The following is a 26,755-nucleotide window of genomic DNA, read 5'->3' as shown; positions in this document are numbered from 1 at the left end:
CTGTCCCCCTGCCTCTTCCCTGGCTGGACCCCCCTGGCTTCACGGGCGGGATGTGTCCCTCAGCCGCTTTCTCTCCTGGAGCAGGTGTGTGATGGCCGTGCGGATGGCTGGGGCCTGCTGGTCCGAGGGCTCCTTCTGCAGGTAGAGGCTGAAGTGCTGCAGGCTGCAGGTCAGCAGAGCGTCCGGGCTGTGGCCCCGCCCCCCAGACCGAAGCAGCCGCTCACAGGCCAGGCCCAGGTTCTTATCCCAGTTAGAGGGATAGTCCTCATAGGCCTCCACTATCTCCTTATACAGCTGTCAATCACACACACACACACACACACACACACAGATCTTATCAACAATTACAAGGACCATTGTTGTTGGTGTTGAGATGAAGGCTTCTGTGTTGCTCCCTGTATGATAAGGTCAGTGATCCTGCTTGGCAGCGCCGGGCACACTCACAGTGTAGGAGAGCTCAAACAGCAGGGCCTGCGTCTCCCCCTGCACCCCCTCCGCCACGTCGAACAGGAAGAACGCCGTCTTCATCCTGAAACGAGCACACAGGCAGCGTGGCTGAGAGCTGGACCAACCAGGAGAACCAGAACATGTGTGTGGATGGTCTATCACAGGGCTGGTTGTGTGTGGATGGTCTATCACAGGGCTGGTTGTGTGTGGATGGTCTATCACACAGGGCTGGTTGTGTGTGGATGGTCTATCACAGGGCTGGTTGTGTGTGGATGGTCTATCACACAGGGCTGGTTGTGTGTGGATGGTCTATCACACAGGGCTGGTTGTGTGTGGATGGTCTATCACACAGGGCTGGTTGTGTGTGGATGGTCTATCACACAGGACTGGTTGTGTGTGGATGGTCTATCACACAGGACTGGTTGTGTGTGGATGGTCTATCACACAGGACTGGTTGTGTGTGGATGGTCTATCACACAGGACTGGTTGTGTGTGGATGGTCTATCACAGGGCTGGTTGTGTGTGGATGGTCTATCACAGGGCTGGTTGTGTGTGGATGGTCTATCACACAGGACTGGTTGTGTGTGGATGGTCTATCACAGGGCTGGTTGTGTGTGGATGGTCTATCACAGGGCTGGTTGTGTGTGGATGGTCTATCACACAGGGCTGGTTGTGTGTGGATCGTCTATCACAGGACTGGTTGTGTGTGGATGGTCTATCACACAGGACTGGTTGTGTGTGGATGGTCTATCACACAGGACTGGTTGTGGAGATGCTGTAGATGTGAGTTGAGGTTGTTGATGTTCTCTACCTAGCCTGCCACATCTCCTCATTGGCTACATGCTCCCAGGACCCAGGGTGGAAACTGCAAAACAACCCCCCCCCAAAAAAACATGATCTTTATTTAGTATATATGTATATTAAGATCAATATTTACATACATGAAAACCGATACATATTTACATTCATTGATATTTGTCTCTACTGTGTCTAAACACTTGACTGGAGAGCAACAATGCTAGGTTGCACATTAGACATGGAATGAGCCAAGTCTCCCATTTCCCTCAGTCGGGCTGCCTTTAAACACTTGACCTCTTCTTCAAAAGAATATTTTAGCGGGGTTTCCAAGCTAATATTTGGCTTCTGGGCATGGACGGCCACGCTTGTAGTGAGGGCGAGGGGAAATAATGTCACAGTATTCAGCTGTGATTATCTGAGTGAATGAGAGGCTGCTGGCAACAGCAACAGAATATGGAGCTTTGACTAATTCCACTTTTGACACACTTATTGACAAAACGCAATGAGAAACTCATTATGTTTCATCTTCAGTCTCATTTCAAACGGCTGAGGGCCTAATGTCTTGCTCGGGTCTCATTCCGAAGGAGCTGGAATGAAGTGGAGGAGGAACAGGAGGAGGAGATAGAGAAGCCAGGGCAGAGAACACAGGCTGGAGAGAGGGGTGAGAGCGGAGAGAAGAGAGCATCCATGAGAACACAGAGGGTGGATGAGCCCAGGGTTAGGGTTGGATGTCAGTATAAGAGCAGGAACGTCTGGCTCTACAGCTTGCTGACTTCAAATGCAGCTGGACTTAATCACGTTTGTCATGTCAGTAACACACAGGGCATCTCCAGAAGGAGAAAAGCCCGGAGACAGTAAGCAGAGCAGGAGATTCCTCGACTCCTGTCGAGCAACTGACAAACAAATGTGTGTGTGTAAATATGTACATGTGTATATATGTGTGAGTGAATGTGTGTGTGTGTGTGTATGTGTATATATCTGTGTTTATATGAGTATAAATGTGTGTTTGTGTATAAGTGTGTGTACCGCAGAGGGAGTCAGGTGGCTGAGCGGTGAGGGAATCGGACTACTAATCAGAAGGTTGCCGGATCGATTCCCGGTTGGGCCAAATTACATTGTGTCCTTGGGCAAGGCACTTCACCCTGCTTGCCTCGGGGGCAATGTCCCTGTACTTACTGTAAGTCGCTCTGGATTAGAGTGTCTGCTAAATGTACCTGTTGTGAGGCTCGCTCCAGTTGTAGAGGTTGCGTGTGCGGCGGGCCCACTCCTCCGGGTGGAGGCGCTGCTGGGCGGGCACCAGGTGGTCACACACGCCCAGGGGCCAGCGAGAGAAGCTCCTCTCCCAGCTGCGGTCCCCTTCAGGCAGCCCGATGCAGGCCAGCACAGGCCTCCTGCAGACACACAGCCAGGGAAGCAGGCGGCTCACGGAGGGCACCCCTGCAGCATCCCCCCCCCTGGAGGGAGACCTCCCAGCCATCTCCCCTTCTCTCACTCTCACTGCAGGGAACTGTGCACTCTCACACACCTTTCGGTTCGTGTCCACCCTGATCTCCAGTGCTCTGCCCTGAGGGTTAATCTTACTGGTCGGGAGTTGACACTCCCGTTGGCCAAGCAAACACTGCCCCCTGGTGGGCCTGGTGTTTCCAGACAGCTGGTTCCCACAGGGAGCAGACAGCACTCAGGCATGCAGCTCCTCCAGTACAGCCCCCTCCTGCACCTCATCAAGACACTATCTCCCTCTAAGAGGTCTCCAGGCTTATCCTCCCTCCCTGCTGACTCGTCACTGTAGCCTCACTCACGTCCCATGTGAACTCTGGAGTCAGATGCTCTAACCACTAAGCTGGGCCGAGGACTCACTGTGTGTTGGAGGAGAGGAACTGCTCCAGGTTGAAGGCCTTGTCGTCGGCAAGGTCCCACCAGCGGCCGGGGAATCGAACCCCCGTGAGGTGAGGCCCCAACCTGGGAACGTACCAGCTGTACGTCATCATCTGGGGGGAGGGAAAGGCATAGCTTAGTGGTTAAAGCATTTGACTGCAGATTAATAGGTTTCCAGGTTCAAAATCCCCCCACAGTACGTCGCTATAAAATAAAAATACAAAAAAAGACGTGGAGAAGACGCACTCTGAACATCAAACGTTTCTTCAACTGTCAAAACAAAATGCATGCATTCATAATAAGAGCTTAAGAATCACAAAGTCCACAGTACTATCTTCTTTGCATGCGGTCAGGACAGTGACAGAGTTGGTAGCAGAAGGAGCCCTGACCTCCTGGTCCACCAGCCGTACGTCCGGCCGGCGGGCCTGGCAGTAGTGCAGGTAGCGCAGGGTGTTCCCTGGCAGGTCTCCTCGGGTCAGGATGATGGAGTCTGGAGGAGCTGAAGCCAGGAGCTCCAGGCCGAACCTCTCCACCACACTGTTCCTCCTCAGGTCACAGTCCCTGGAAGAGGAACAGCACCAGCTCAGGTCTGCTTTTTAGCTTGAGACTTTTTACACCTGTTCACGTGCATCGGGGAACTGTTCCTGTGTGCTTAAACATGTGGACACAATGTAAGCGCTTGTGTTGGATGTTTCCTTTCCAGGTGCACTGAAGCAAGTTGTCAGCTCTCCCCTCCCTCCCCCCCCCCCCCCATCCCTCCCCTCCCCAGCCTGCCTATCTAATCGTGGGGCGTCAGGTGAGACGGCAGCACCCAGGCCGGTCTCTCCCCCTGATCAAAGCAGAGGTTTGATGGCTGTCTGGATCTCCTCAGAACTGAGCTGCAGTAATCTGCCTCCTCTCACGACGAGCATCACCGCAAGCCTCAACACCGGGATCCACACCTCCCAACCCACCCTCTCCCCTGCCTCTCTCCAGCCTCTCCTCAGCCTCTCCCCTGCCTCTCCCCTGCCTCTCTCCAGCCTCTCCCCTGCCTCTCCTCAGCCTCTCCCCTGCCTCTCCTCAGCCTCTCCTCAGCATCTCCCCTGCCTCTCTCCAGCCTCTCCCCTGCCTCTCCCCAGCCTCTCCCCTGCCTCTCTCCAGCCTCTCCCCTGCCTCCAGCCTCTCCCCTGCCTCTCTCCAGCCTCTCCCCTGCCTCTCCCCTGCCTCTCTCCAGCCTCTCCTCAGCCTCTCCCCTGCCTCTCCCCTGCCTCTCCCCTGCCTCTCCTCAGCCTCTCCCCTGCCTCTCCCCTGCCTCTCCCCTGCCTCTTCCCTGCCTCTCCCCTGCCTCTTCCCTGCCTCTCCCCTGCCTCTCCCCTGCCTCTCTCCAGCCTCTCCTCAGCCTCTCCCCTGCCTCTCTCCAGCCTCTCCCCTGCCTCTCCCCTGCCTCTCTCCAGCCTCTCCTCAACCTCTCCCCTGCATCTCTCCAGCCTCTCCCCTGCCTCTCCCCAGCCTCTCTCCAGCCTCTCCCCTGCCTCTCTCCAGCCTCTCCCCTGCCTCTCTCCAGCCTCTTTCCTCAGCCTCTCCCCAGCCTCTCCCCAGCCTCCACTGTGAGGCCGGTACAGGAAACACACAGACGTTGAAGAGTTCAGCGCTCGGGCTCGAAGCGCGGAGAAAACATCAATACAAAAATTGGGTTGACTCAGGGAAAACGAACGAAAAGTGGGATTTGGAAAGAGAGAGCTTTGTTGCGAGTTGGCTGATAAGCGCCACCCGCTCGCTGAAGCTGTTGGGGGGGCGTTCAAGGCTCACCTGTAGTTGGAGAGCGCCATGCGAGTCAGGAGGCCAGCGGTTAGAATCCAGGCAGCGGCCCCCCAGAGCCCCCCCCCGCCCAGCCTCCAGCCCAGCCTCCAGCCCAGCCTCCTTTCCAGGCCTTGCTGGCTCCTGTTCAAGCCCAGACCTGCCAGCACGCACACAACAGCATCACTCTGCAGCCAGAACCGCTCAACCTGCGGGCAGAACCACACACACACACATTCCCACACCGTCCTTTAGCTCAGCGGGAGCATGCAGCCCCCAGCCTGGCTCCCCAGGGGGGTGCGGGCCTCACCACGCCAAGCAGCAGAGGCCGGCTGATGTCCAGGTTGGCCCTCCAGGAGAAGAAGACAGAGTAGAGCACCAGCATGCAGGCCAGTAGCCAGGACACCTCACAGCGCCCCCTGCAGGCCAACAGGACACACCACAGAGGTTAGGTACACACACACACACGCGCTTCCACACGTCATACACACACAAAACATATGATATAGTAGCACTTAGACAAACACATGAACCAGTGTTGCAGTGTTGGGAGAAAAATCTCACCAGAAGTCGCTACTTGCTCTCTGAAATGTCGCTAGGTTGTCGATAGTGCCTGGAGTGTGTGAGTTTATGTGTTTGTGTGAGTGTGTGTTTGCAGCCAAGTTGGTCACAGCGCCCCCCAGAGGAGTGGGGTGGACAGTGTCTTGAGGGAAACCCTGTTCCAGGCCTCCAGAACTAATCGGAAAGGGGGGCGTTTGGTTTCCAACTCTCATGGCTAACATCATGGAGGGGGGGCACACAATTCCATTTGGGGGGAGGGGGGCATTGTCCATCTGCTGCCCTCTGCTGCCCCTGCCCTCTGCTGCCCTCTGCTGCCTCCTGGCCCTGCCCTCTGCTGCCCCTGCCCTCTGCTGCCCTCTGCTGCCCTCTGCTGCCCCCTGGCCCTGCCCTCTGCTGCCCCTGCCCTCTGCTGCCCTCTGCTGCCCTCTGCTGCCCCCTGGCCCTGCCCTCTGCTGCCCTCTGCTGCCCTCTGCTGCCCCTGCCCTCTGCTGCCCTCTGCTGCCCCACGGCCCTGCCCTCTGCTGCCCCACGGCCCTGCCCTCTGCTGCCCCCTGGCCCTGCCCTCTGCTGCCCCCTGGCCATGCCCTCTCCTGCCCCCTGGCCCGCCCTCTGCTGCCCCTGCCCTCTGCTGCCCTCTGCTGCCCCACGGCCCCCTGCTGCCCCCTGGCCCTTCCCTCTGCTGCTCCCTGGCCCTCCCCTCTGCTGCCCCCTGGCCCTGCCCTCTGCTGCCCCCTGGCCCTGCCCTCTGCTGCCCCCTGGCCCGCCCTCTGCTGCCCCTGCCCTCTGCTGCCCTCTGCTGCCCCACGGCCCCCTGCTGCCCCCTGGCCCTTCCCTCTGCTGCCCCCTGGCCCTCCCCTCTGCTGCCCCATGGCCCTGCCCTGGTTCCCCATAACCAGTCAGCCTTGGTCCCTCCAGACACACATCTACCAGGACACACAAGCATGTTGGGGAAAACAGCAAAACAAACGAGCAAAAACACACCCTTGCTTCTCAAAAAAGCAAAAACACACCCTCGCTTCTCGCCATTTTTGGGCTTCATTGGTGTATGTTCATGGTGTATGTTCGTGGTGTATGTTCATGGTGTATGTTCATGGTGCATGTTCATGGTGTATGTTCATGGTGTATGTTCATGGTGTATGTTCATGGTGCATGTTCGTGGTGTATGTTCATGGTGTATGTTCATGGTGTATGTTCATGGTGCATGTTCATGGTGTATGTTCATGGTGTATGTTCATGGTGCATGTTCATGGTGTATGTTCATGGTGTATGTTCATGGTGTATGTTCATGGTGCATGTTCATGGTGTATGTTCATGGTGTATGTTCATGGTGTATGTTCATGGTGTATGTTCATGGTGCATGTTCATGGTGCATGTTCATGGTGTATGTTCATGGTGTATGTTCATGGTGTATGTTCATGGTGCATGTTCATGGTGCATGTTCATGGTGTATGTTCATGGTGTATGTTCATGGTGTATGTTCATGGTGCATGTTCGTGGTGCATGTTCATGGTGCATGTTCATGGTGTATGTTCATGGTGTATGTTCATGGTGTATGTTCATGGTGCATGTTCGTGGTGTCTCTTTAAGATCAGCGTTGATCAGACCTGATGGGTTTTGTGGTGATGTGGAGGGGATGTGTGAAGGTGCCTTACTTGTCCCATGAGGAGAGTTGAAGGCCCAAGCCAGACAGAACCAGGACCGGCAGGGACAAGTCGGCTACACAGTGGTTCAGCTGAGCCCTGAAGCACACACACACACACATTTTTGGGGGTTGATAATAACCGTCTCACCAACCTCAAACAAACTCAATGACACACAATACTCAACGGCCTCCAATTCCCCTCAAATACATCCCCCATCAAACACACTGATGTGACTGAGCCCCCTGGCCCCCCAGCCCCCCCTTCAGCAGGCCTGACAGATCCCCCTGCCCCCTGGCCCCCCGGCCCCCCCTTCAGCAGGCCTGACAGATCCCCCTGCCCCCCGGCCCCCCCTGGAGGAGACGCTGTCAGTCTCCCACAGCAGAGAAGGCTCCCTGCTTCTCTCTTAATACACATCTGTATTTGACAGCTTATTGAGTCTCTATATCTGTGACTATGTGTGCCTGCATCAGTGAGTGTGTGTGTGTGTGATAGTGTGTGTGTGATAGTGTGGAGCGTGACGTGCTGTCATGTCCGTCTCTCTCTGTCAGCGTGGAGGTGAGCTCGCCCATCAAGCAGCAGGGGGAGAGGGAGGGTGGGTGGGAGAGGGGGGGTGAAGGGGGGGTGGGCGGAGGCCGGGCGGAGGGGTGGTGATGGTGGGGGGTCTTAAGACGCACAATCCCCCATGTCGTCAGCTGGAGAGAAGTCTCAGAGCGGGGGTGATGGGGGGGGGGGGAGAGGAGGCGGGGTGGTGTTGGAAGGAAAACACCATCTCTCTCCAGCTATATTGCAGTGTCTGTCATCACAGCTTGTCACGCTTAAACACCAGAGAGGAGTGATCATTTCAAACTGCTGGAGAAACAGAACACAGAGATTTGGCCCTCTAAGCAGGTTCAGTTCTGCTTTGATGGGGAAGAGGGGAGGAAGAACAAAAGCTGCCGGGGAGGAGACGGAGAGAAGAGGGGGGCTCTCTCTCCTCCATCTCTCTACTCTCTCTCTCTCTCTCTTTACTCTCTCTCCCTCTCCTCTATCTCTCTACTCTCTCTCTCTCTCTCTCTCTCTTTACTCCCTCTCCCTCTCCTCCATCTCTCTACTCTCTCTCTCCTCCATCTCTCTACTCTCTCTCTCTCTCTCTTTACTCTCTCTCCCTCTCCTCTATCTCTCTACTCTCTCTCTCTCTCTTTACTCTCTCTCCCTCTCCTCTATCTCTCTACTCTCTCTCTCCTCCATCTCTCTCTCTCTCTCTTTACTCTCTCTCCCTCTCCTCTATCTTGTCTCTCTCCTCCATCTTTCTCCACTCTCTCTCTCTATGTCCTCTCCTCTCTTTCTTCACTCTGTCTCCTTCTCCTCTTTCTTCTCTCTCTCCTCCATCTCTCTCTCTCTTTCCCTCTCTCCTCTCCTCTCTATCCCTCTCCTCTCCCTCTCTCTCTCCTCCTCTCCGAATAGATTGGCTTGTCTGTGTTTAAACCAGTCAGCAGACGGAAGTGAAGGGAAAGCTATTCAGTCCCTTCTGAGGATCCCGTCATCCCAAATGTGACCTTGAATGTAGGACACTGAGGCAGGACGGCCGACACTCACGACAACACCGAACCTCTCAGCCTGAACACGGAGAAGAGGTGCTTGAGCTGAAGTCACGGTTTCACCGGCAGATACTCACTGCAGCATGGCGCTCAGGTTTACAGAGACATCCGTCTTCGCCTGGATACAAGTAGACAACCAATCAGCACCATATCGCAATGACCATCCAGGTACATCTGGGTGTGTGAGGGTGTGTTTACCAGGCTGAAGGTGCCGTACTCTGCCCTCAGCAGGTGTGTGAGCAGGCCTGGGAGGGCGGTCTGGTCGCCCCAGCTCCAGCGAGCCGTGTTGAGGAGGGAGGAGAGGGGCAGGTACACGTAGGGCAGGAGCCCCACCAGGAGGCACAGCCCTAGGGACACCAGTCCTCCCAGGGACAGCTCCTGGAACAGACAGTCAGACCTCAACACTCCTCACTAGCATCCATCTGTCCATTTAGCAGACGGGGAAGGGGGGGCGAGAGGGGCGGAGGGGGGGGGAGGGGGGGGTGCCCCTATGAGCAGAGGGGGAGCTGGCTTACCTTCTGTGAGTAGAGTCGAAGCAGGACCCAGGGAACTAGAACCACAATGTACAGCACCAGGGTGTGCTGGTTACACAGAGCCAGCCCACAGCACAGCGCCCCCCAATGCGCAAACTGGGAAAGACAGAACGAGAGTTCAAACTTACTTCCCTTATGTCAATACCAGCAAAAAATTCACAAAACCTGATTAATATTATGATTTAAAAAAATACATACATACATTAAGAAACAAATATGAATAAGAACAGTCATTCAGCAGTAACGTGGAAAGAATGAAATACTTGTTGTGGTGGTGCGAGATGAGAGACGGGTCACCTTGCTCCTCCGGGGGGCGCTGTCAGCGTCGTAGAAGCAGGCGGTCAGGGAGAACAGGAGGCCCACAAAGAAGTTGTTGAGGGAGAAGACCTCGGCCACCATGGACCACTGCCAGCTGAGCCGTGACACTGCAAACACCCCCCCAGCCAGCACGGCTCCTGGGCCAGGACCTGACAATCTGGGGGAGGGGGGAGAGGATGCAGGCAGGAGAGAGGGAGATGGAGGCAGATGGAGGCAGGAGAGAGGGAGGTGGAGGAAGATGGAGGCAGGAGAGAGGGAGATGGAGGCAGATGGAGGCAGGAGAGAGGGAGGTGGAGGGAGATGCAGGCAGGAGAGAGGGAGATGGAGGCAGGAGAGAGGGAGATGGAGGCAGGAGAGAGGGAGATGGAGGGAGGAGAGAGGGAGATGGAGGGAGGAGAGAGGGAGATGGAGGGAGGAGAGAGGGAGATGGAGGCAGGAGAGAGGGAGGTGGAGGGAGATGGAGGCAGGAGAGAGGGAGGTGGAGGCAGATGGAGGCAGGAGAGAGGGAGGTGGAGGGAGATGGAGGCAGGAGAGAGGGAGGTGGAGGCAGGAGAGAGGGAGATGGAGGCAGGAGAGAGGGAGATGGAGGGAGGAGAGAGGGAGATGGAGGCAGGAGAGAGGGAGATGGAGGCAGGAGAGAGGGAAATGGAGGGAGATGGAGGCAGGAGGGAAGGAGAGGGAGGTAGGAGAGAGGGAGATGGAGGGAAAGGAGGCAGGGGAGGAGAAAGGTCCTGGGGTGAACATCCATCCATTAGAGTATGACTGAAAGATACATTTCTTGTAATCAAAGTGACACAGCAGTTGTTCCAACAGTAGAGCTACCTCTGGTTTAAGTTCACTGCCACGTTGTAACCAGTACGATACACATTTGAGTTCTTAAGCTGTGTTTACAACAAACGCGGATAGAATTATTCGTGCAAATTTTCTCTTTGCGTTCATTTGTGTTGATTTGCGCGAATCGCTAGGAGCCAACGGAAATTACTATTATAAACAAATACCAAGTAGTGGCGTGTAGCAGGGGATGCCCACAGATACGTTGCAAGTGACATCTCCACATTGATAAACTTCTGCGACACAGGGCAAGTAAAAAAACATTTTTTCAAAAATGTGGAGCGAACTCAAGCCAATTTGCATGTTTGGATTGATTTTACATGTAGTCTCTTTGCATTGGGTGTGAACACATCATGAGGTCCTGCTTCTCCTGACCATAAACTATCCAACCCTATAATAAGTCAGTCCTATATGACCCCCAGGCTTGTTGGCCCCCCTCCCCAGCAGACAGACCCTCCAGCCTGATGACCTCCAGGGAATATATGCTCACAAGCTTACATTATGTGCTGCACAAACACTTCCTCCATTTCTCCTGCCTCTCCTCTCCTCCTTCCCTACCATCCTCTCCTCCCATCCACCTCTCCTTGTTCCCACCTCTCCTCCTACCCCCTTCCCCTCCTCCGCTACCATCCTCTTCTCCTGCCCTCCTCTTTTCCTACCATCCTCGCCTCTGAGGTAATTGAAGCAAACTTGGGGTAATCCGTCGTGTGCTAAGACCCACCACTTCCTAGAACGTGAGACAGAGCGAGGCCACAAATGACGAGGAGGAGTAGAAGAAGAGGATGAAGAGTAAAGTAGAACAGAGCGGGGTGTGGAAGGGGGCGGGCGAGAGTGTGTGGATGGAGGATGAATTGAAGGAAAATGCAGAGAAAAAAAGTTGAGGAGAAGAGGGGGGAGGGGGGGGGGGGAAGAAGAAGAAAAACCAGCCCGGTCCTCAGCATGCTGGCTCGGAAATATGAGTAGGCTCGACAATTAGGGAAGTCAGGCAGTATGGCCCTTTCCACCATTGTGTGCAGTAGCTTAGAGTGCTCATCAGCCTATCAGCTAACTGACAGGCAGAGAGCTGCTCTATTCAGCGCCGCAGATACAAGCTGCAGGCCGAACTGCTGCCAGGTCCCTTATGACCCCACAATCCCCTGCCGGTGACAGCTTCAAGCTCCATAGCAAATTAGGCGCTCTCACATTACAATCGCAGAAGACAGATTCCATTAACGGTATCTGAAATTGAGTAGAGAGCAGGGCCGTTATCAGACCTGACTCATAAGCACCGCCATTAATCACAAGGCATGATACCATTTATACATTTCCAGCTCTCTGCCTGCCGCTGTGATAGTCAGCCACAAAAGACCTGATGAGACTTAGGCTAGGCGAACAATGAAGCTTTCTGAGGAAAGCGCGGTAAATCAGAGGGAAAAAAGGAGAGGGAGAAGAGGGTAGGGGAAGAAAAAAAAAAAAAAAAAAGAACACTTGGTTGCTGACTATTTCTCCTTTCATTTTTCTCCCACTCTCCATTCCCTGCGCTCTCAACCCTCAGTGCTCTGTCAGAAGCAGGATTGGTGTATGGGGGGGGGGGGGGGGTGATGGGTGTCTAGGAGTTTGGGGGGGGGGGGGGGGATTCAGTCTTAGGGAGAGATAGTCGCCTCTTCCTCACTTCACCGCTCCAGGAATTAGCTGTAACTTGAAGGTTGGAAACGAGAGAGTGGGAGAGGTGGAAGACCCCCCGCACCCTCAGTTCTACCCCCCTGTGGGGCAATTAACCCCCAGCCCACGTGCTCAGTAGGGGGGCTGACACGGCGGGTGGCGCCGGGTGCAGAGGAGTAGTGGGGCTCCACCACAGAATTGGGGATATTAAACCAGGCCCTCTGACTCTCACACACTCACACACACACAGACACACACACACACACACACACACAGACACTCCTGTTGGGAGCGCTGTATTCCCTGTGAGGGGCTGACATGCCTCTCTCCTGGGGTCCGGTCACTGTGTAGAAGGCCAGGGTTGGGTGAACAGCCCGGTGTGAAGGACCAGCCTGTCTGACCAGACCACCTGGGTTCAGCAGGGCTCAACCCCCACCTTCCTCTCTCTGTCCCCCTCTCTCTCTCTCCCTCTACCCTTCCCTCCCCCCTCTCTCTCCCCCCCTCTCTCTCTCCCCCTCTCTCTCTCCATCCCTGTCCATTTCTTTCTTTCCCTCTACCCCTCCCTCCCCCATCCCTCTACCCCTCTTTCTCTCTCTCTCCCTCCCTCCCTCCCCCATCCCTCTACCCCTCTTTCTCTCTCTCTCCCTCCCTCCCTCTACCCCTCCCTCTACCCCTCTCTCTCTCTCCCTCTACCCTTCCCCCCCCTCCCTCTACCCCTCTCTCTCTCTCTCCCTCCCTCCCTCCCTCTACCCTCCCCCCCCCCTCCCTCTACCCCTCTCTCTCTCTCTCCCTCCCTCCCTCTACCCCTCCCTCTACCCCTCTCTCTCTCTCCCTCTACCCTTCCCCCCCCTCCCTCTACCCCTCTCTCTCTCTCTCCCTCCCTCCCTCCCTCTACCCTCCCCCCCCCTCCCTCTACCCCTCTTTCTCTCTCTCTCCCTCCCTCCCTCTACCCCTCCCTCTACCCCTCTCTCGCTCTCCCTCTACCCTTCCCCCCCCTCCCTCTACCCCTCTCTCTCTCTCTCCCTCCCTCCCTCCCTCTACCCTCCCCCCCCTCCCTCTACCCCTCTCTCTCTCTCTCCCTCCCTCCCTCTACCCCTCCCTCTCTCTCCCTCTACCCTTCCCCCCCCTCCCTCTACCCCTCCCTCTCTCTCTCTCCCTCCCTCCCTCCCTCTACCCTCCCCCCCCCCCTCCCTCTACCCCTCTCTCTCTCTCTCTCCCTCCCTCCCTCTACCCCTCTCTCTCTCTCCCTCCCTCCCTCTACCCTTCCCCCCCCTCCCTCTACCCCTCTCTTTCTCTCTCTCTCTCTCTCCCTCCCTCCCTCTACCCTTCCCCCCCCCCTCCCTCTACCCCTCTCTCTCTCTCTCCCTCCCTCCCTCTACCCTTCCCCCCCCCTCTACCCCTCTCTCTCCCTCCCTCCCTCTACCCTTCCCCCCCCCCCCTCCCTCTACCCCTCTCTCTCTCTCTCTCCCTCTACCCTCCCCCCCCCCCCCTCCCTCTACCCCTCTCTCTCTCTCTCTCTCCCTCCCTCCCTCTACCCTTCCCCCCCCCTTTACCCCTCTCTCTCCCTCCCTCCCTCTACCCTTCCCCCCCCCCTCTACCCCTCTCTCTCCCTCCCTCCCTCTACCCTTCCCCCCCCCCTCTACCCCTCTCTCCCTCTCTCCCTCTACCCTTCCCCCCCCCTCCCTCTACCCCTCTCTCTCTCTCTCTCTCTCTCTCTCTCTCTCTCTCTCTCTCTCTCTCTCTCTCTCTCCCTCCCTCCCTCTACCCTTCCCCCCCCCTCCCTCTACCCCTCTCTCTCGCTCTCTCTCTCTCCCTCCCTCCCTCTACCCTTCCCCCCCTCCCTCTACCCCTCTCTCTCTCTCTCTCTCTCTCCCTCCCTCCCTCTACCCTTCCCCCCCCCTCCCTCTACCCCTCTCTCTCTCTCTCTCTCCCTCCCTCCCTCTACCCTTCCCCCCTCCCTCTACCCCTCTCTCTCTCTCCCTCTACCCTCCCCCCCCCCCTCTCTCTCTCCAGGCTCATCCTTCTGGCTGCTCTCGGGGACCCCAGATAAAGAGAGGAAGACTCAGACAGCATTGTGCTTCTGCTTCCTGTTATCACAGCTCAATGCAGAGCAGGGTTTTCCTGTGCTGTAATGTTGTGGCTCAGTCACAGCAGCAGCTGCCTATGACAGCAGGGGAAAACAAAGTCAACAATGGGACTATTTCATCCTGAACCCATCCTGGAAGCCTGGATGTTCCTGTGTCACCGCTAGGGTAATTAACTGCATGACAAAGGAATTCAATAAATACGGCTACAAATAACAGATGCATGCTGGGGGAAAAAATGATTCTGTGTTTCATGGGTTGAGCTATGAAGGGAATATGACAGATTAAATTACATTTAATAAAAGATAACTTTTTTAGTTTAGATTTTGTATATTCAAATGATATGTCATTAATAAACTCCCACACCCCAACAATAAAAACTGTCCTAAAGTCAAGGGTAAAAGTAAACAAACATCAAAGGTGAAGTCAACACAATCACAAAGTTCAATACCGTCCAGGCGAGGACAAACAATCACCTTGTCCTCTACAAGGACAGTGTGTGACATCCCTGCTCCGTCACTTTGAAGTATCAAAGCAGAACATGCCTCTCTCAGCCCTCAGCGGTACAACACAGGCTGGCTGCTGCCAGAACCACTCGCTGGGCAAAATAACACCAAACACCAGCCACCACCAGCTCTCTGTGGCACAAAGAACCAGGCCAGGGGAGTCAGTCACACACCACCCCAGGGAGGAGACCACGCCAGGGCAGCACCATCACAGGGCTGCCCCTCCCCTGTCTCCATCACCCCGCGGTGGGCGGGGGGGACCAACGGCTGGAAGGGAATCACACATTCCTGAAGAGGTTGGAGAGCCTGTAGAGGCAGGAGAGGCAGGGCTCAGGCCTCCAGTTGGCCTCCACTGGAACCCCAGGGCTTAGCCCCGACCAGCATGCCATGCTGAGCCAGGCCAGGCCAGGCCAGGCCACACTGGCCGCGGAGGACAGTCAGATAATATGACTGTGTGAGCGTTTTGCTGCTCGGGGAAAACAGACACACAGCAATCCATTACCAGCCAAGAGCAGAGACGACCAGGGCAAATGTGCTGCTGACACACAAACACATGCAGTCGTACGAGGCACGAGCTACACGTCTACATAGAAATACCCCTTTGGGTTGATTGTGTTTAATCTGGGATCAACCTTGACAAATATTACAGTACAATCAAGGCACTGCTCTACTTTAAAGTGAACGTTATTGTTGTGCTTAATTCCCTCCCTTCTGGATACGGTCATGTTATATTAGACTCTGGCAGAGGAACAGTTACAGAAGAAACAGCAGAGGAGAGGAGAGGGAGGGAGAGGAGAGGAGAGGAGGAGAGGAGAGGAGAGAAAGAAGCAAGATGAGGAGAGGAAGATAGGAAAAGAGAGGAGAGAGGAGAGGAGAGGAGAGGAGGAGAGGAAAGGGAGGGAGAGGAGGAGAGGAGGGAGAGGAGAGAAAGAAGCAAGATGGAGGAGAGGAAGATAGGAAAAGAGAGGAGGAGAGAGGAGAGGAGAGGAGAGGAGGAGGGAGTAACTAGGGCCCTGCTGAGACAGCCTCCTCCAGGAGAGCTCCCGCTCCAGCGTTCAGAGTGTGTGCAAAATTAATCACCACAATCCTGCTCAAACAATGCAGCCACTGACATGACTATTTCCCACAGAATGCCATGTTAATCTCTGCCAAACACACAAAAAAAAAAGAAAAACAATTTACAAAAATATCTTACGTTGATGCAATTCAGAGAATGCCGTTTATTTATTTTTATTCCTGCTATTTCAACACAGTCATTAGTCAGACGGAGCAGATATATAAATGTAGCTGTATAGATTCCATTAACTAATTCTGGCTGAATTGTAATTGCAGAGTCTGATCCCCTTCCTGCCTGCTGTCTTATTAAGACTTCCTGTGGTGGGTGAGGGATGTAAAATTGACGTCCAAGGCAGACACAATCTAAGGCCCACGGGCGAGAGGAATATCAAACTGCTACGCTGTTCCGCCGTCTATCTGACCCTCCCTCCTCCTATCCCCATCCCGTCTCCAGTAATGAGGAAATAACATCTTCATTAAACATCTGTTTAACTGTATTACAGGATGGGTCCTGAGGGAAGCATTGGTCATGCTGAAGACACGGGGGTGAGGGAGGGAGAAGGGGGAGGTCTGCTGTCCTCAAACCTGAGGCTGGGCCAAGATATACTGTCAAGCCAACACATACACAGTGCAGTACAGTGGGGTTGGGTATAGCTTAGTGGTTAGAACCAACATGTACACAGTAGGGATGCACCGAATCCAGGATTTGGTTTCAGATTCGACCAAATATTGGGCTTTTTGACGGGGTTCAGTTTCGACCGAACCTTAGAATTTTTTTCCACCGAACCCTACTCTTGCACTACGCGCGCTACGCTAGTCGACATAATGACGCTGCCGCTGATTACGGGAAGGTGTTTACGTAGGTGGACCGTTCAATGCAGTAGGAGCTACATGTTCAGTTTGCAATGCCGATTTGTCTTGTGGTGGCAAGGACTCTTAACAAAACACAACATCTCCGCTGTACGCAAAATATTTGCGTATGAAAAATCCAAAAGAAATTAAAGAAATCTAAAAGGTTAATATTTTGGATATTGATTGGATCTTGAGATAGGGTAAACATAAGCAAATGGTAATTGTCAAAACATTTTTTCCCCACTTCCTGGCATAATGTTGCCTTTTCTTTTTTTCTTTTTTTTTACAGTAAAAAAAATAAAAATAATACACAGCTGTGGACGTTGTTTACTTCATTAATGTGTTTAATGTGTTAATGGACTGAGGATGGGAGTAGGATTCAGGATTCGTTTTCGGATTCGGCCGAATCTTAACCAGTGGATTCGGTATTTGGCCGAACCCCAAAATTCTGGATTGGGTGCATCCCTAGCATACAGTGCAGTGCAGTACAGTGGGGTCGGGTATAGCTTAGTGGTTAGAGCACAGGACTAGAGATCCAGACGGCTGGTCCAAAACACACCTGCTCAACGGTTTCCCGCTTCCACTTCACTGCTACCTTCTAAACAGGCTGTTACGTTTACACACAAACAGCCCCGCGCCCAGCTGGAGGCAGGGGGCTGGAGGCAGGGGGCTGGAGGCAGGGGGCTGGAGGCAGGAGGCAAGGGGCTGGAGGCAGGGGGCAGGAGGCAGGGGGCTGGAGGCAGGGTGCTGGAGGCAGGAGGCAGGGGGCTGGAGGCAGGGGGCAGGAGGCTGGAGGCAGGGCTCTCCTCCCACCCTGCGTCCACGAGGTATCAGCTGGTCCCAGTACACACACACACAGACAGACAGACAGACAGACAGGGGGGCAGGGGGAGGGGGAGGGAGGAGGAGGAGGGGTGAGTTGGAGGAGGAAAGGGGGGCAGAAAGGGGGGGATAGAGGGCAGGAAAGGGGGGGGATAAGGAGGGAGAGGGGAGGAGGGGGGAAGGAGTGGAACACATTTGGGGCACCACAGCGGCCATGTTATGTAATCAAGCGATCACACAAAGTGACAAAATTGCTGACGTTGGGGTTGTTGCTGCTGTTTACGCAGTCAGATCAGGGTCGAGAGAGCTGGCAAGTCTGTTCCCGTTCTCTCAGCGTAATCTGGGGAACAGAGAGATCTCTCTCTCTCTCTCTCAGGTGGCGCAGTTACAAAGGAGCTTTAGCAGATCAACTCTGAGATGACGGAAACACAAAAATACTGAGCTGTCTGGATTATCTCTCCTCCAGGAAAACACATATTCTCAGAATTCCCCTCAGAGATTCATGGTCCAACAACCCATATTTCACAAACGTTTTAAATTCAGTCAGTGGTAATGATCCACATTAGGGCCACAGTCCTCAAAGGCTCCTCAAGCCCTGGGGTGAAAACAGAACAAGACGTCCAATTTGGCCATCGACCCATGTGATCATTCCAACAGGGCCGTAACTGACTAATCAAAGGAGAGGCAAAGTGCTACATTTTCAACTTGTGCAATTCACAGTGAAGGGAAAAACGTCCAAGCCTATCAAGTTACATTCCCTCACATTAAAAACGGCAATCTGGCCGACTCATTTAAATTGATACATCAAAGGCTCGGAATGTTGGGAATATTCCAGACGAATTTCAAGGTCTTGCAATTTAGTGTTTGGATGAAACTGCCTTCAAGTTTATAGTTTTTTTTCTTTTTTTATTCAGAGCGTAATAACTTCACTGCAATATATCTAGACAAATACATTTATTGTTCATTTGGGAAGTGTTTTCAAGCAGAAAGTTTCCAACAGCCTAAAGACAACAAGGAGGCTGCCAAAATGAGAACCGTCCTTCTAGAATATTTCTTCTAGAAACCAACAGTGACCATCGTGACTACCCCTGTGTGGTCTGGTGATGTCAGCAGTGCTGACAGATTAGGGGAGGGGGGGGAGGGTCACACCTGGGAGGGGGGAGGGTCACACCTGGGAGGGGGGAGGGTCACACCTGGGAGGGGGGAGGGTCAAACCTGGGAGGGGGGGAGGGTCACACCTGGGAGGGGGGACATCACAGTCCTGTAGCCCGACACCCAACCAGGCATGGGGGACCTCCCCCCTCCCCTCACCCCTCACCTCCCCTCACCCCTGCTGCCCTCACATCACCTCCCCCCTCCCCTCACCCCTCACCTCCCCCCTCCCCCCTCCCCTGCTGCCCTCACATCACCTCCCCCCCTCCCCCCTCCCCTCTCCCCTCACATCACCTCCCCCCCTCCCCTCCCCTCTCCCCTCACCTCCCCCCTACCCTGCTGCCCTCCCCTCACCTCCCCTCCACCTCCCACCTCCCCCCTACCCTGCTGCCCTCCCCTCACCTCCCCTCCACCTCCCACCTCCCACCTCCCCCCTACCCTGCTTCCCTCCCCTCACCTCCCCTCCACCTCCCCCCTACCCTGCTTCCCTCCCCTCACCTCCCCTCCACCTCCCACCTCCCCCCTCCCCTCTCCCCTGCTGCCCTAACCTCCCCCCTCACAAACCTGGAGCAGGCCTGGTCTACCATCTGACTCACAGCCCAGAGCTCACCCCAAACCAAGCCCCAGACAGATAATGATGAAAACCTTTTAGGCTTATTTTTCTAAATTGAAACCCATAGATGATACACTCCTCCTTAACAGCTTAGAGGGTGTGACTGTGAACTCTGAACTCGTCAGCTCAGTGGGGGGGAACCTCATCATGACTTTTCACTTTTACCATAATCCAAAATTAGATCTAAATCCTTGGAGATTACAAACAGGGGCAGCAGTTAACATACACTGTGAACCAAATATCACCAGACGGCTACAGATTCTCTAACCTCCCCCCCCCCCCCTCCGCCCATATGGACATGTCTGGCCAAAAGCAGGTAAACACAGAAAACTTGTTTACGAGTCACGACTGAGATCCTCTCCACTCCTGGTGGTGTCTGAGGCCAGCCGGTGAGGAGCAGCCTGGGGGGAGACGTGAGGACAGAGGGCAGGGGCGGAGGCTGTTACACGGGCCGAGGGCCAGTCCTCCCAGAGAGAGCGCTTCCTCCCCGGCCCCTGTCCTCCTCCAGCAGGGCTGACCCCCTCCAGCACACCTGCCAGTCCACCACTGCTGGCCAAGCAAACAGGAAGTGGGCCAAGCAAACAGGAAGTGGGCCCAGCCCACGAGCAGCCCCCAGGGAGCTCTCTCAGGTCCAGTTCTGTTGCCGCACGCTCTCCTCCCTGGCCTCAAACAGCTCACCTACCGCTACATATGCCACTATTCATTGCTTGGCACGGTAAATTAAACACAAACGAGACTACAGTGCATAAAACAGCTCAGGCTATTGAAAGCTACGACGAGGACGGGAGAAAAAGGATCCTGACCAAAAAAACTGCAACCTACGGAGCATTTGTGGAGGGAAACGACCAGCATAAGCAAAACGGGGGGAGGGAGGGGATGTAAAGGTAGTCAAGCCGACCTCGCGGGATTAAAAACACACCCAAAGGAAGAGGGGGAAAGCATGCCTTACACGAGGGGGTCAACCGGAACGCCAGAGGAGCAGGGCAGGAAACGTAAGGAAGACTCAGTGAAACATTCGTGAGCTGCTGATTGAGTGTGGCTGAAGATGATGGCGGGGGGGAGTGGAGGTAGTGGGGCTGTAGTGATCCTCTTCGACCCAGGAGGGTAGAAAGGGGGGCAGAGGGGAGGGGGCAGAGGGGAGGGGGCGGGGGATTAGAAATCGTGCCATGTCAGGATTGGGAGCATGCTGGGCAGCAGGGGGGGGGTCAGGCACTTGGGTGTTTGGGGGGGGGGGGTTACTGTGACACACACACACACTTACTGTGACACACACACACACTCTCTCTCTCACACGCTGGGTGGCTGGTGGGTAAACAGCCAAGGCATGTTTGTGGTGGAAGAGAGGGGAGCAGTTCTGCTGCTGAATACTGAACAGAGGATAAGACAGGACTGTCAGTCAAGACCCACAAACACACTACCAGACGTTTGCAGCGGGGAGACGCAGACTGGTGGTAGGACAATGTTAAGGGATTAGAAAGACGCCTATTTCCCTGGGCATTCCATTGTTTCAGTCGTTAATTTAGCAATTTGCTGTCAACTTCCTCCATCCATAATTAGTTGAGTGAGTTAGCCTACATAGCTAGGCCACACAACAACAGCAAAACCAGACACAAGAACAGAATCATAGTCGTGACAGACGAGGGAGGAACGCTCATTCTGGTGTGCAGAGAGTCCACTTCCCTGTGGGGGGGCCCTACCTGCAGACGGTGTAGCAGAGGGCCCCGCTGGCCCCCGCCCCCATCAGGGCGCTGAGCAGGTTGGCAGCGTGGGCAGGAGACAGGGAGGGCAGCAGGGCCAGGGCCAGGCGGGTCAGCAGGGTGAAGAGAGGGTAGCCTGGCGGATGGGCCACCTGCACAGGGAGACGTCAGAAACATGGGGGAGGACTGGAGAGGATAAACAACTGACACATAGAGCACTCTGGCCTGACTGCTAGCTGACTGCTCAGAGTCCCCCTTCTCATCCTCCCATCCTCCCTCCTCCACCATCCCCCCCCCACCATTATCCATCCCTCCCTCCCTCCCATCCTCCCTCCTCCACCCCCCCCCCTACCATTATCCCTCCCTCCCTCCCTTCCATCCTCCCTCCACCACCCCACTCCCATTCTCCCTCCCTCCACCCACTCCTCCTTCAGCTCCTTCCCAAGGACAGTGCACCCCCCTTGGGGCCCACGCTGCAGCACGTGGGGCCTCCCAGCCCCCGGCCTCCAGCCCCCGGCCTCCAGCCCCCGGCCTCCAGCCCAGCACCCAGCCGCAGCCTCTGCCACCCAGGGGGATCCCGGCAATCACAGCAATTAGCCGTTAAGTCTTCTCCAGCCTGATAAGGGCTCAGTCATTAAACACAACCTCATTCCCTGGCACTGATAAGGCTAGGCTGCCAGGGAGAGGGCCAGGGAGAGGGCCAGCTCTTCAAATGGAGTCTGAACCGAGAGGTGAGGGAGGGGATTACAGCCCACCAATCGTCACGGACGGGGCAGCGGCTCATGCGACCCCTGGGCCTGTCTACGCTGCCCTCCACAGGCCCCAGCCCAGCCTGGAGGAGCTAGGAAAGACTGGCTGAGGGTCAGGGTTACTGGACACATTGATGGATGGATGAATGGATGGATGGTCATAGGAGATAAGGATATGAAGGGTGTGTGAGAGAGAGAGACAGAGAGAGAGAGAGAGAGAGAGAGAGAGAAAGAGAGAGAGAAAGAGAAAGAGAGAGAGGTAAGATGATCAAACAGTCAGATGGTTGGGTCAGCTGAGCAGGTACACCCCACCTGAACATGAGGCGAACATGAGGTGGGAGGAGGAGCTGGGGGGGGGGGGGGGGGGGGGGGCAGATAAGGAGAGACGTGAGCTCCGGTAAAGCACTGAGGAGGGACAGGGAGACATCAGGGACATCAGAGACGGAGAGAGACAGAGGGGGAGAGAGAGAGAGACAGAGAGAGACAGAAAGAGAGAGGGGGAGACGAAGAGAGGGGGAGAGAGAGACGGACAGAGTGAAAGAGAGAGGGGGAGAGAGAGAGAGAGAAAGAGAGCCCCAGAGCTCAGGGGATCAGAGGGGAGGGCCAGCAGCATGAGGCCCAGGGAGGGCCTGCTAGCCCTGGGGAGGCCTGACACGGAGACAGGCAGGCCACACGGACTGCGGCACTAACGGCAGGATTACTGGCATAGTGACACCGACACAGCCTCCCTAAAAGGATCACGGCGGCGTAATAAACTTTATTAAATAATAAAACTTATTATAACTGTTAACCCGATTTAGTTCATTCTTCGCGGCTTACACACACACACACACAAAAAGAGGGGTGGATATAATAAGCCTTATGCCGTACATAAGGCAAAGCCTACAAAAGCCATCGCCTTACCATTGACTTTAATTGGATTTGAAAAACGGGTTGCAAATTATAGCATTCTCTACTTCTAACTGAGTAACATAAGTGTGTAGAGAGGAAGGAAGGAAGAAGAAAAAAACCTGTGGTCTGAAAGTAAATTAATCTGTGTTCTGCCCATGCTTAATTAAACTTCCTTAATGCTTATAAGAGTTAATGAGTGAATTGATTAAACAATACGGCTAACACTTACCCCCAGCTCACAAGCAGCGGTGATCAGCTCTCCTGTGGAAGAGAATAGGGGAGGAAATTAATGTAAACCCAATCATTATTATTAAGAGACAAGTCTGCTCCAAAGTTTTCCCAAATCAAATACTTGCACTGGGGTTTTGCATTAATTTGCCTGGATCAAAACCTGCAAATCTTCCCAGTGTGACATTTCCTAAGCGGCACGCTCATTCTCTTCATCTTTTGCTTCTCCCCTGATTCTTCCTTTCCCTTCACACACACACACACACACACGGAACCCCCGGTATTACACACACACACACATGCGAGAAAGCACACAAACACACACATCCAATTCCCTCCTCAATGCTCTACTACACACACACGGGAACACCGGTCTACCACACACACACACACACACACTCTCTCTCTGCTCCCCGAGGTCCCTTCCTTCCGTCTCTCTCCCCCTCTCCATCGCTCTCCCTTTCTCCCTCTCCATCTCTCCCTCTCTGTCAGTCTGTCTGTCTGTCTTTCTCTCTGTCTGTCTGTCTTTCTCTTTGTCTGTCTGTCTTTCCTTCTTCCTTTCTCTCTCCTCTGTCTGTCCTGCTCCCTCAGTCACCACTGGTCCTGCGGGTACACAGAGAAAGCTGTATCAGTAACAGTGAGGAAATGAGGTAAGCTTAAGAACAAACAAACTGGCTCCACTGGTTGACTACCTCTGTGTGGGCCACTCAGTCAACTGAAAACCCCTGAATGCCATTTAAGGACGCTTTAAGTCTTCTGGGCAAAAACCCATTTGTGCCAGAATACATCTTAAGCGTTTCAAATTAGGAAAGATTTTTCACACAGAATGTTTGCATCTCCCACTCATGAAAATTGAAATTCGGTTCAGATTAAATTGCACTGATAAATGTTTGGGCTCCATACAGCGCCCTCTGCTGGTGCCAGGTAGCAACGGTCTCTTTCCATAATAGACCGAGAGGATTTTCATTTTTAGCCTATAATTAAACGGTGACTCACTAAATATAGCCAGAGAAATAAATTACTCTGAATCGCTTTGTGAATAAATGGTTGACTGTTGCTTTGACATAATTGCTTGTTTTGTGTAAAACGCAGAACTTCACAGACAATCTGATTTGTCTATTTTTTTTATATGATATTCATTATGGTTGAAATTGATATTAGAAGCCTAGATGTAAAATGTACTAAATCCTGTTTAGAATATATCCTCCCATCGTGTTTTTCTAAGATATGAAATATATTTGTTATAAAACATTATAATGCCGTAAACACATTTGAGTAAATAGCACTATTTAAGCACTAGTAACATGTATTTCATGTGAATATTGACTGTATAAATCAGAAATTGTTTTACAGGTTACACATAAACACACAAGTTGTTCAAGCAAATTAGACTTGTTTACTGCATCACTTGTTTACTGTATAATCGCAATAAATTGGGTTCTGATGCAACACCGAAAAAAAATAAAATAAAGAATTGACGGAACATTGCAGTAGCATTTCAAACCCAGTTGGCAGTCAGCCTCATTTCCAGCATTTAACCTTGCTGATACACTGCATTATGGTGCTGGAATTTCTGCATCATCAGGAGGCCTCCTCTCTTATCAGTTTAATGCACCATGACAGCACAAACTACACAGCTCTAATGTCTCTCGAGCTCCGTGTCACTTGGCACGAGCTGCAGCTTTCTACCTGCCGTCACGAGCATTCATCACCCTTCATTGCCGTCTCGATTTCACTCAACCCCCCCAAAAAAACCTACATTACCTCCCCGTACCCCAACTGTGTACTTTTGCCCACAACATAAAAAAAAAAAAAATCCAAGCTAACACAGGACCTAAACATCAGTGTCTCAGCAGCGCAGAGCGCTCCTATTACTAAACAGGCAAAATATCAAGTCGACGGGGTAGCGGCGCGGGCGCCAAGAGTCTTTGTGATAGCAAAGCGCGGGCACCCACACCAGTCTTCCCGTAATCCCCGTCATTTCCACACTCCACATTCCTAGACAACAGCGTTCCCGCGGGGCTGCGCTCCAGCCTCTTTGGGGCGCATCACACCTAAAGAGATTAGGACAGGGAGACGGAGACCGGGAGAATTGGGAAGGGTGTTCAGCTGGCAGTATCGGAGCGGGCATCCTTCACCGTCGCTAAACGCTGTGGAGAAGGGGCTGGACGTTTTTTCAAAGGCTCCGGTCGCTTGGCAGCGACAAAACCAGCAGGGCTACTCATGGCTCTTTCTCCAGGGTTCTCCTCTCGCTTTTCATTTTTGCTAAATTCAGTTTCATTCCCCCCCCCACACACAGCCTGTATGAAGGGGCTGCACAAACCCACTGAGCAGAGTATTCATGCTCCAAGACCACATTTTCTGTATCGAACCTGTGATCCCTCCTTCTAAACTCTCAAAAAATGCACATACAAGTCACTTGAAAGTTTCAAGTTGAAACTGCATGTGGTCAAAAGGTAGAATATGGAATTCCTGTGTCAGGCAATGTATTTAACACTCACACAACTGTTTTCCCACAACTACACTGAAGTGTAAGGTCAGGCAGGGTTATCCTAGCTGTTTGGTCTATACATTGTTTCTCAGAGCAGGTTTGGAAACTGAAGCTCTCGATTATTTTGAATAGGGCTTCTTTTAAGCCAAAAACGTTTATCTGCGCTGCAGAAAAAAGGAATCTGATCATGTTTTTAAAAAGGTGTAGGAGCCATTTGTCAGTGGCATGTCCCCTCCACATATCAAAATCTTGGTTTTGTCATCTATGTTTTACTGAGTGTAGGCCAGTAAGTATGTCTGGTTACAATACACATCCATTTCGCATATTTTTTTTTCAAAAACTTCAGACAATTTACATTTACATTTAGTCATTTAGCAGACGCTCTTATCCAGAGCGACTTACAGTACAGGACATTCCCCCGAGGCAAGTAGGGTAAAGTGCCTTGCCCAAGGACACAACTTAATTTGGCACGGCCGAGAATCGAACTGGCAACCTTCTGATTACTAGCCCGATTCCCTAGCTGCTCAACCACCTGACTGTAGAATGTATTTCTACAGTAACATCTAAAAGTGAACATGCGCCATCGTCACATGCATGCATAAGGAATAAAACTTCTTGCCAACCTCTCACCACTGTAACTACAGTAGAATAGTAGCGCTGCAGCCGGATTGGCTGCCTGGAGGTAAACATCAGGACCACATGTCATGGCTAGCCATGCTAAGCTAGCTACCAACCTGAGTCTCCGCCGGGGACAGCCCTCTGCACGCAGGGCAGGTACAGCGCCGCGACACCGGCCACAGTGGCGCCTGTCAGCATCCATTCGCTTCTCTGGATCGACGACATTGTAGTAGCTTGCTAGAGGGAAACAACTTCATTCATTCATTGCAAATGCTACACACATAGCCAAGCTAACGTTAGCTAAATGATGACAACCCGCGGGAAAAGTGGTAGTCTACTTGTTAGCTAGCTTGCTGCCAGCTTAATTCACATGCAACAAAAGGTTTGCTAGCTAACGTTAGCTTGGTAGCATTGGCTAGCTAGTAGTAGCTGCATGATCAGGTAACATTAACCCGGCAAGATATTCACATCAGCTAACTAGCTATCTCTAATTATGACACAAACCAGGCAGAGAGCTATCCTTGCTGAAACCTAGAACATGGTCGGAAAGCAGTCAAATTGTTCGGAACAGTCCCGTAGCTGCGTTTCTCTTCATGCTGTGGTGGCAGTGCCTGTTGTTGCTAGTTATATATATTTTTTTTTACTAAACAGTTACAACTACCTAGCAGTGCTAGCTAGATGACAGATGTTGAATTGATGCGGTTTTCGCAAATGCAACATGAACTCACTCACTGTGTTGATTTAGACTAGAGACCCCTGCAACGCGCACACGGACGAGCGTCATTCATACTAGTAATGCAAACCAAGCAAGCGTCCGCGAAGTTCTGTATTATTCGTGATTTTTAATGTTGCTGTCCATCCGCTGTTTCTTAGTTAAAGAGGACTGGGATCCAATATATTTACTTCCTGGTTTGGTCAAGGGACAGGCTGTGACATTCAACAGGAGCTTTTTGGAAATGTGTGTTAAAGCACGAGAGCATGGTGCTCTCCAAAAAA

The 26,755-nt window shown here is 53.3% G+C and overlaps 1 protein-coding gene across 7 annotated transcripts; it reads right to left on the bottom strand.

Moving 5' to 3' along the window:
* Window positions 1-26,755, bottom strand: tmem260 (transmembrane protein 260). 7 transcript variants are annotated; one of them, XM_084681428.1, is made up of 18 exons: window positions 26,492-26,755; window positions 25,876-25,992; window positions 22,779-23,253; window positions 22,652-22,683; window positions 20,783-20,934; window positions 9,508-9,685; window positions 9,193-9,306; window positions 8,876-9,055; window positions 8,755-8,795; window positions 7,110-7,196; window positions 5,207-5,315; window positions 4,909-5,105; window positions 3,510-3,681; window positions 3,103-3,233; window positions 2,460-2,636; window positions 1,259-1,312; window positions 445-529; window positions 1-294 (listed from the first exon to the last, which is right to left on the bottom strand). In XM_084681428.1, the coding sequence occupies exons 5-18, from the start codon at window positions 20,824-20,826 to the stop codon at window positions 40-42; spliced, it is 1,824 nt and encodes a 607-aa protein (XP_084537554.1). In that variant the 5' UTR covers window positions 20,827-20,934; window positions 22,652-22,683; window positions 22,779-23,253; window positions 25,876-25,992; window positions 26,492-26,755; the 3' UTR covers window positions 1-39. The 7 variants fall into 7 exon arrangements, with proteins under 7 accessions (XP_084537554.1, XP_084537521.1, XP_084537546.1 ...); XM_084681395.1 differs by lacking the exon at window positions 22,779-23,253 and having other exon boundaries at window positions 25,876-25,996; window positions 26,488-26,755; XM_084681420.1 differs by having other exon boundaries at window positions 22,652-23,253; window positions 25,876-25,996.

This window comes from Hypomesus nipponensis, chromosome 3, assembly GCF_054491055.1.
Source record: "Hypomesus nipponensis isolate SF chromosome 3, ASM5449105v1, whole genome shotgun sequence".
Lineage (NCBI taxonomy): Eukaryota > Metazoa > Chordata > Actinopteri > Osmeriformes > Osmeridae > Hypomesus > Hypomesus nipponensis.
The sequence above is the reverse complement of the archived record's forward strand: the minus strand, read 5'-3'. Positions and strand labels throughout refer to the sequence as shown.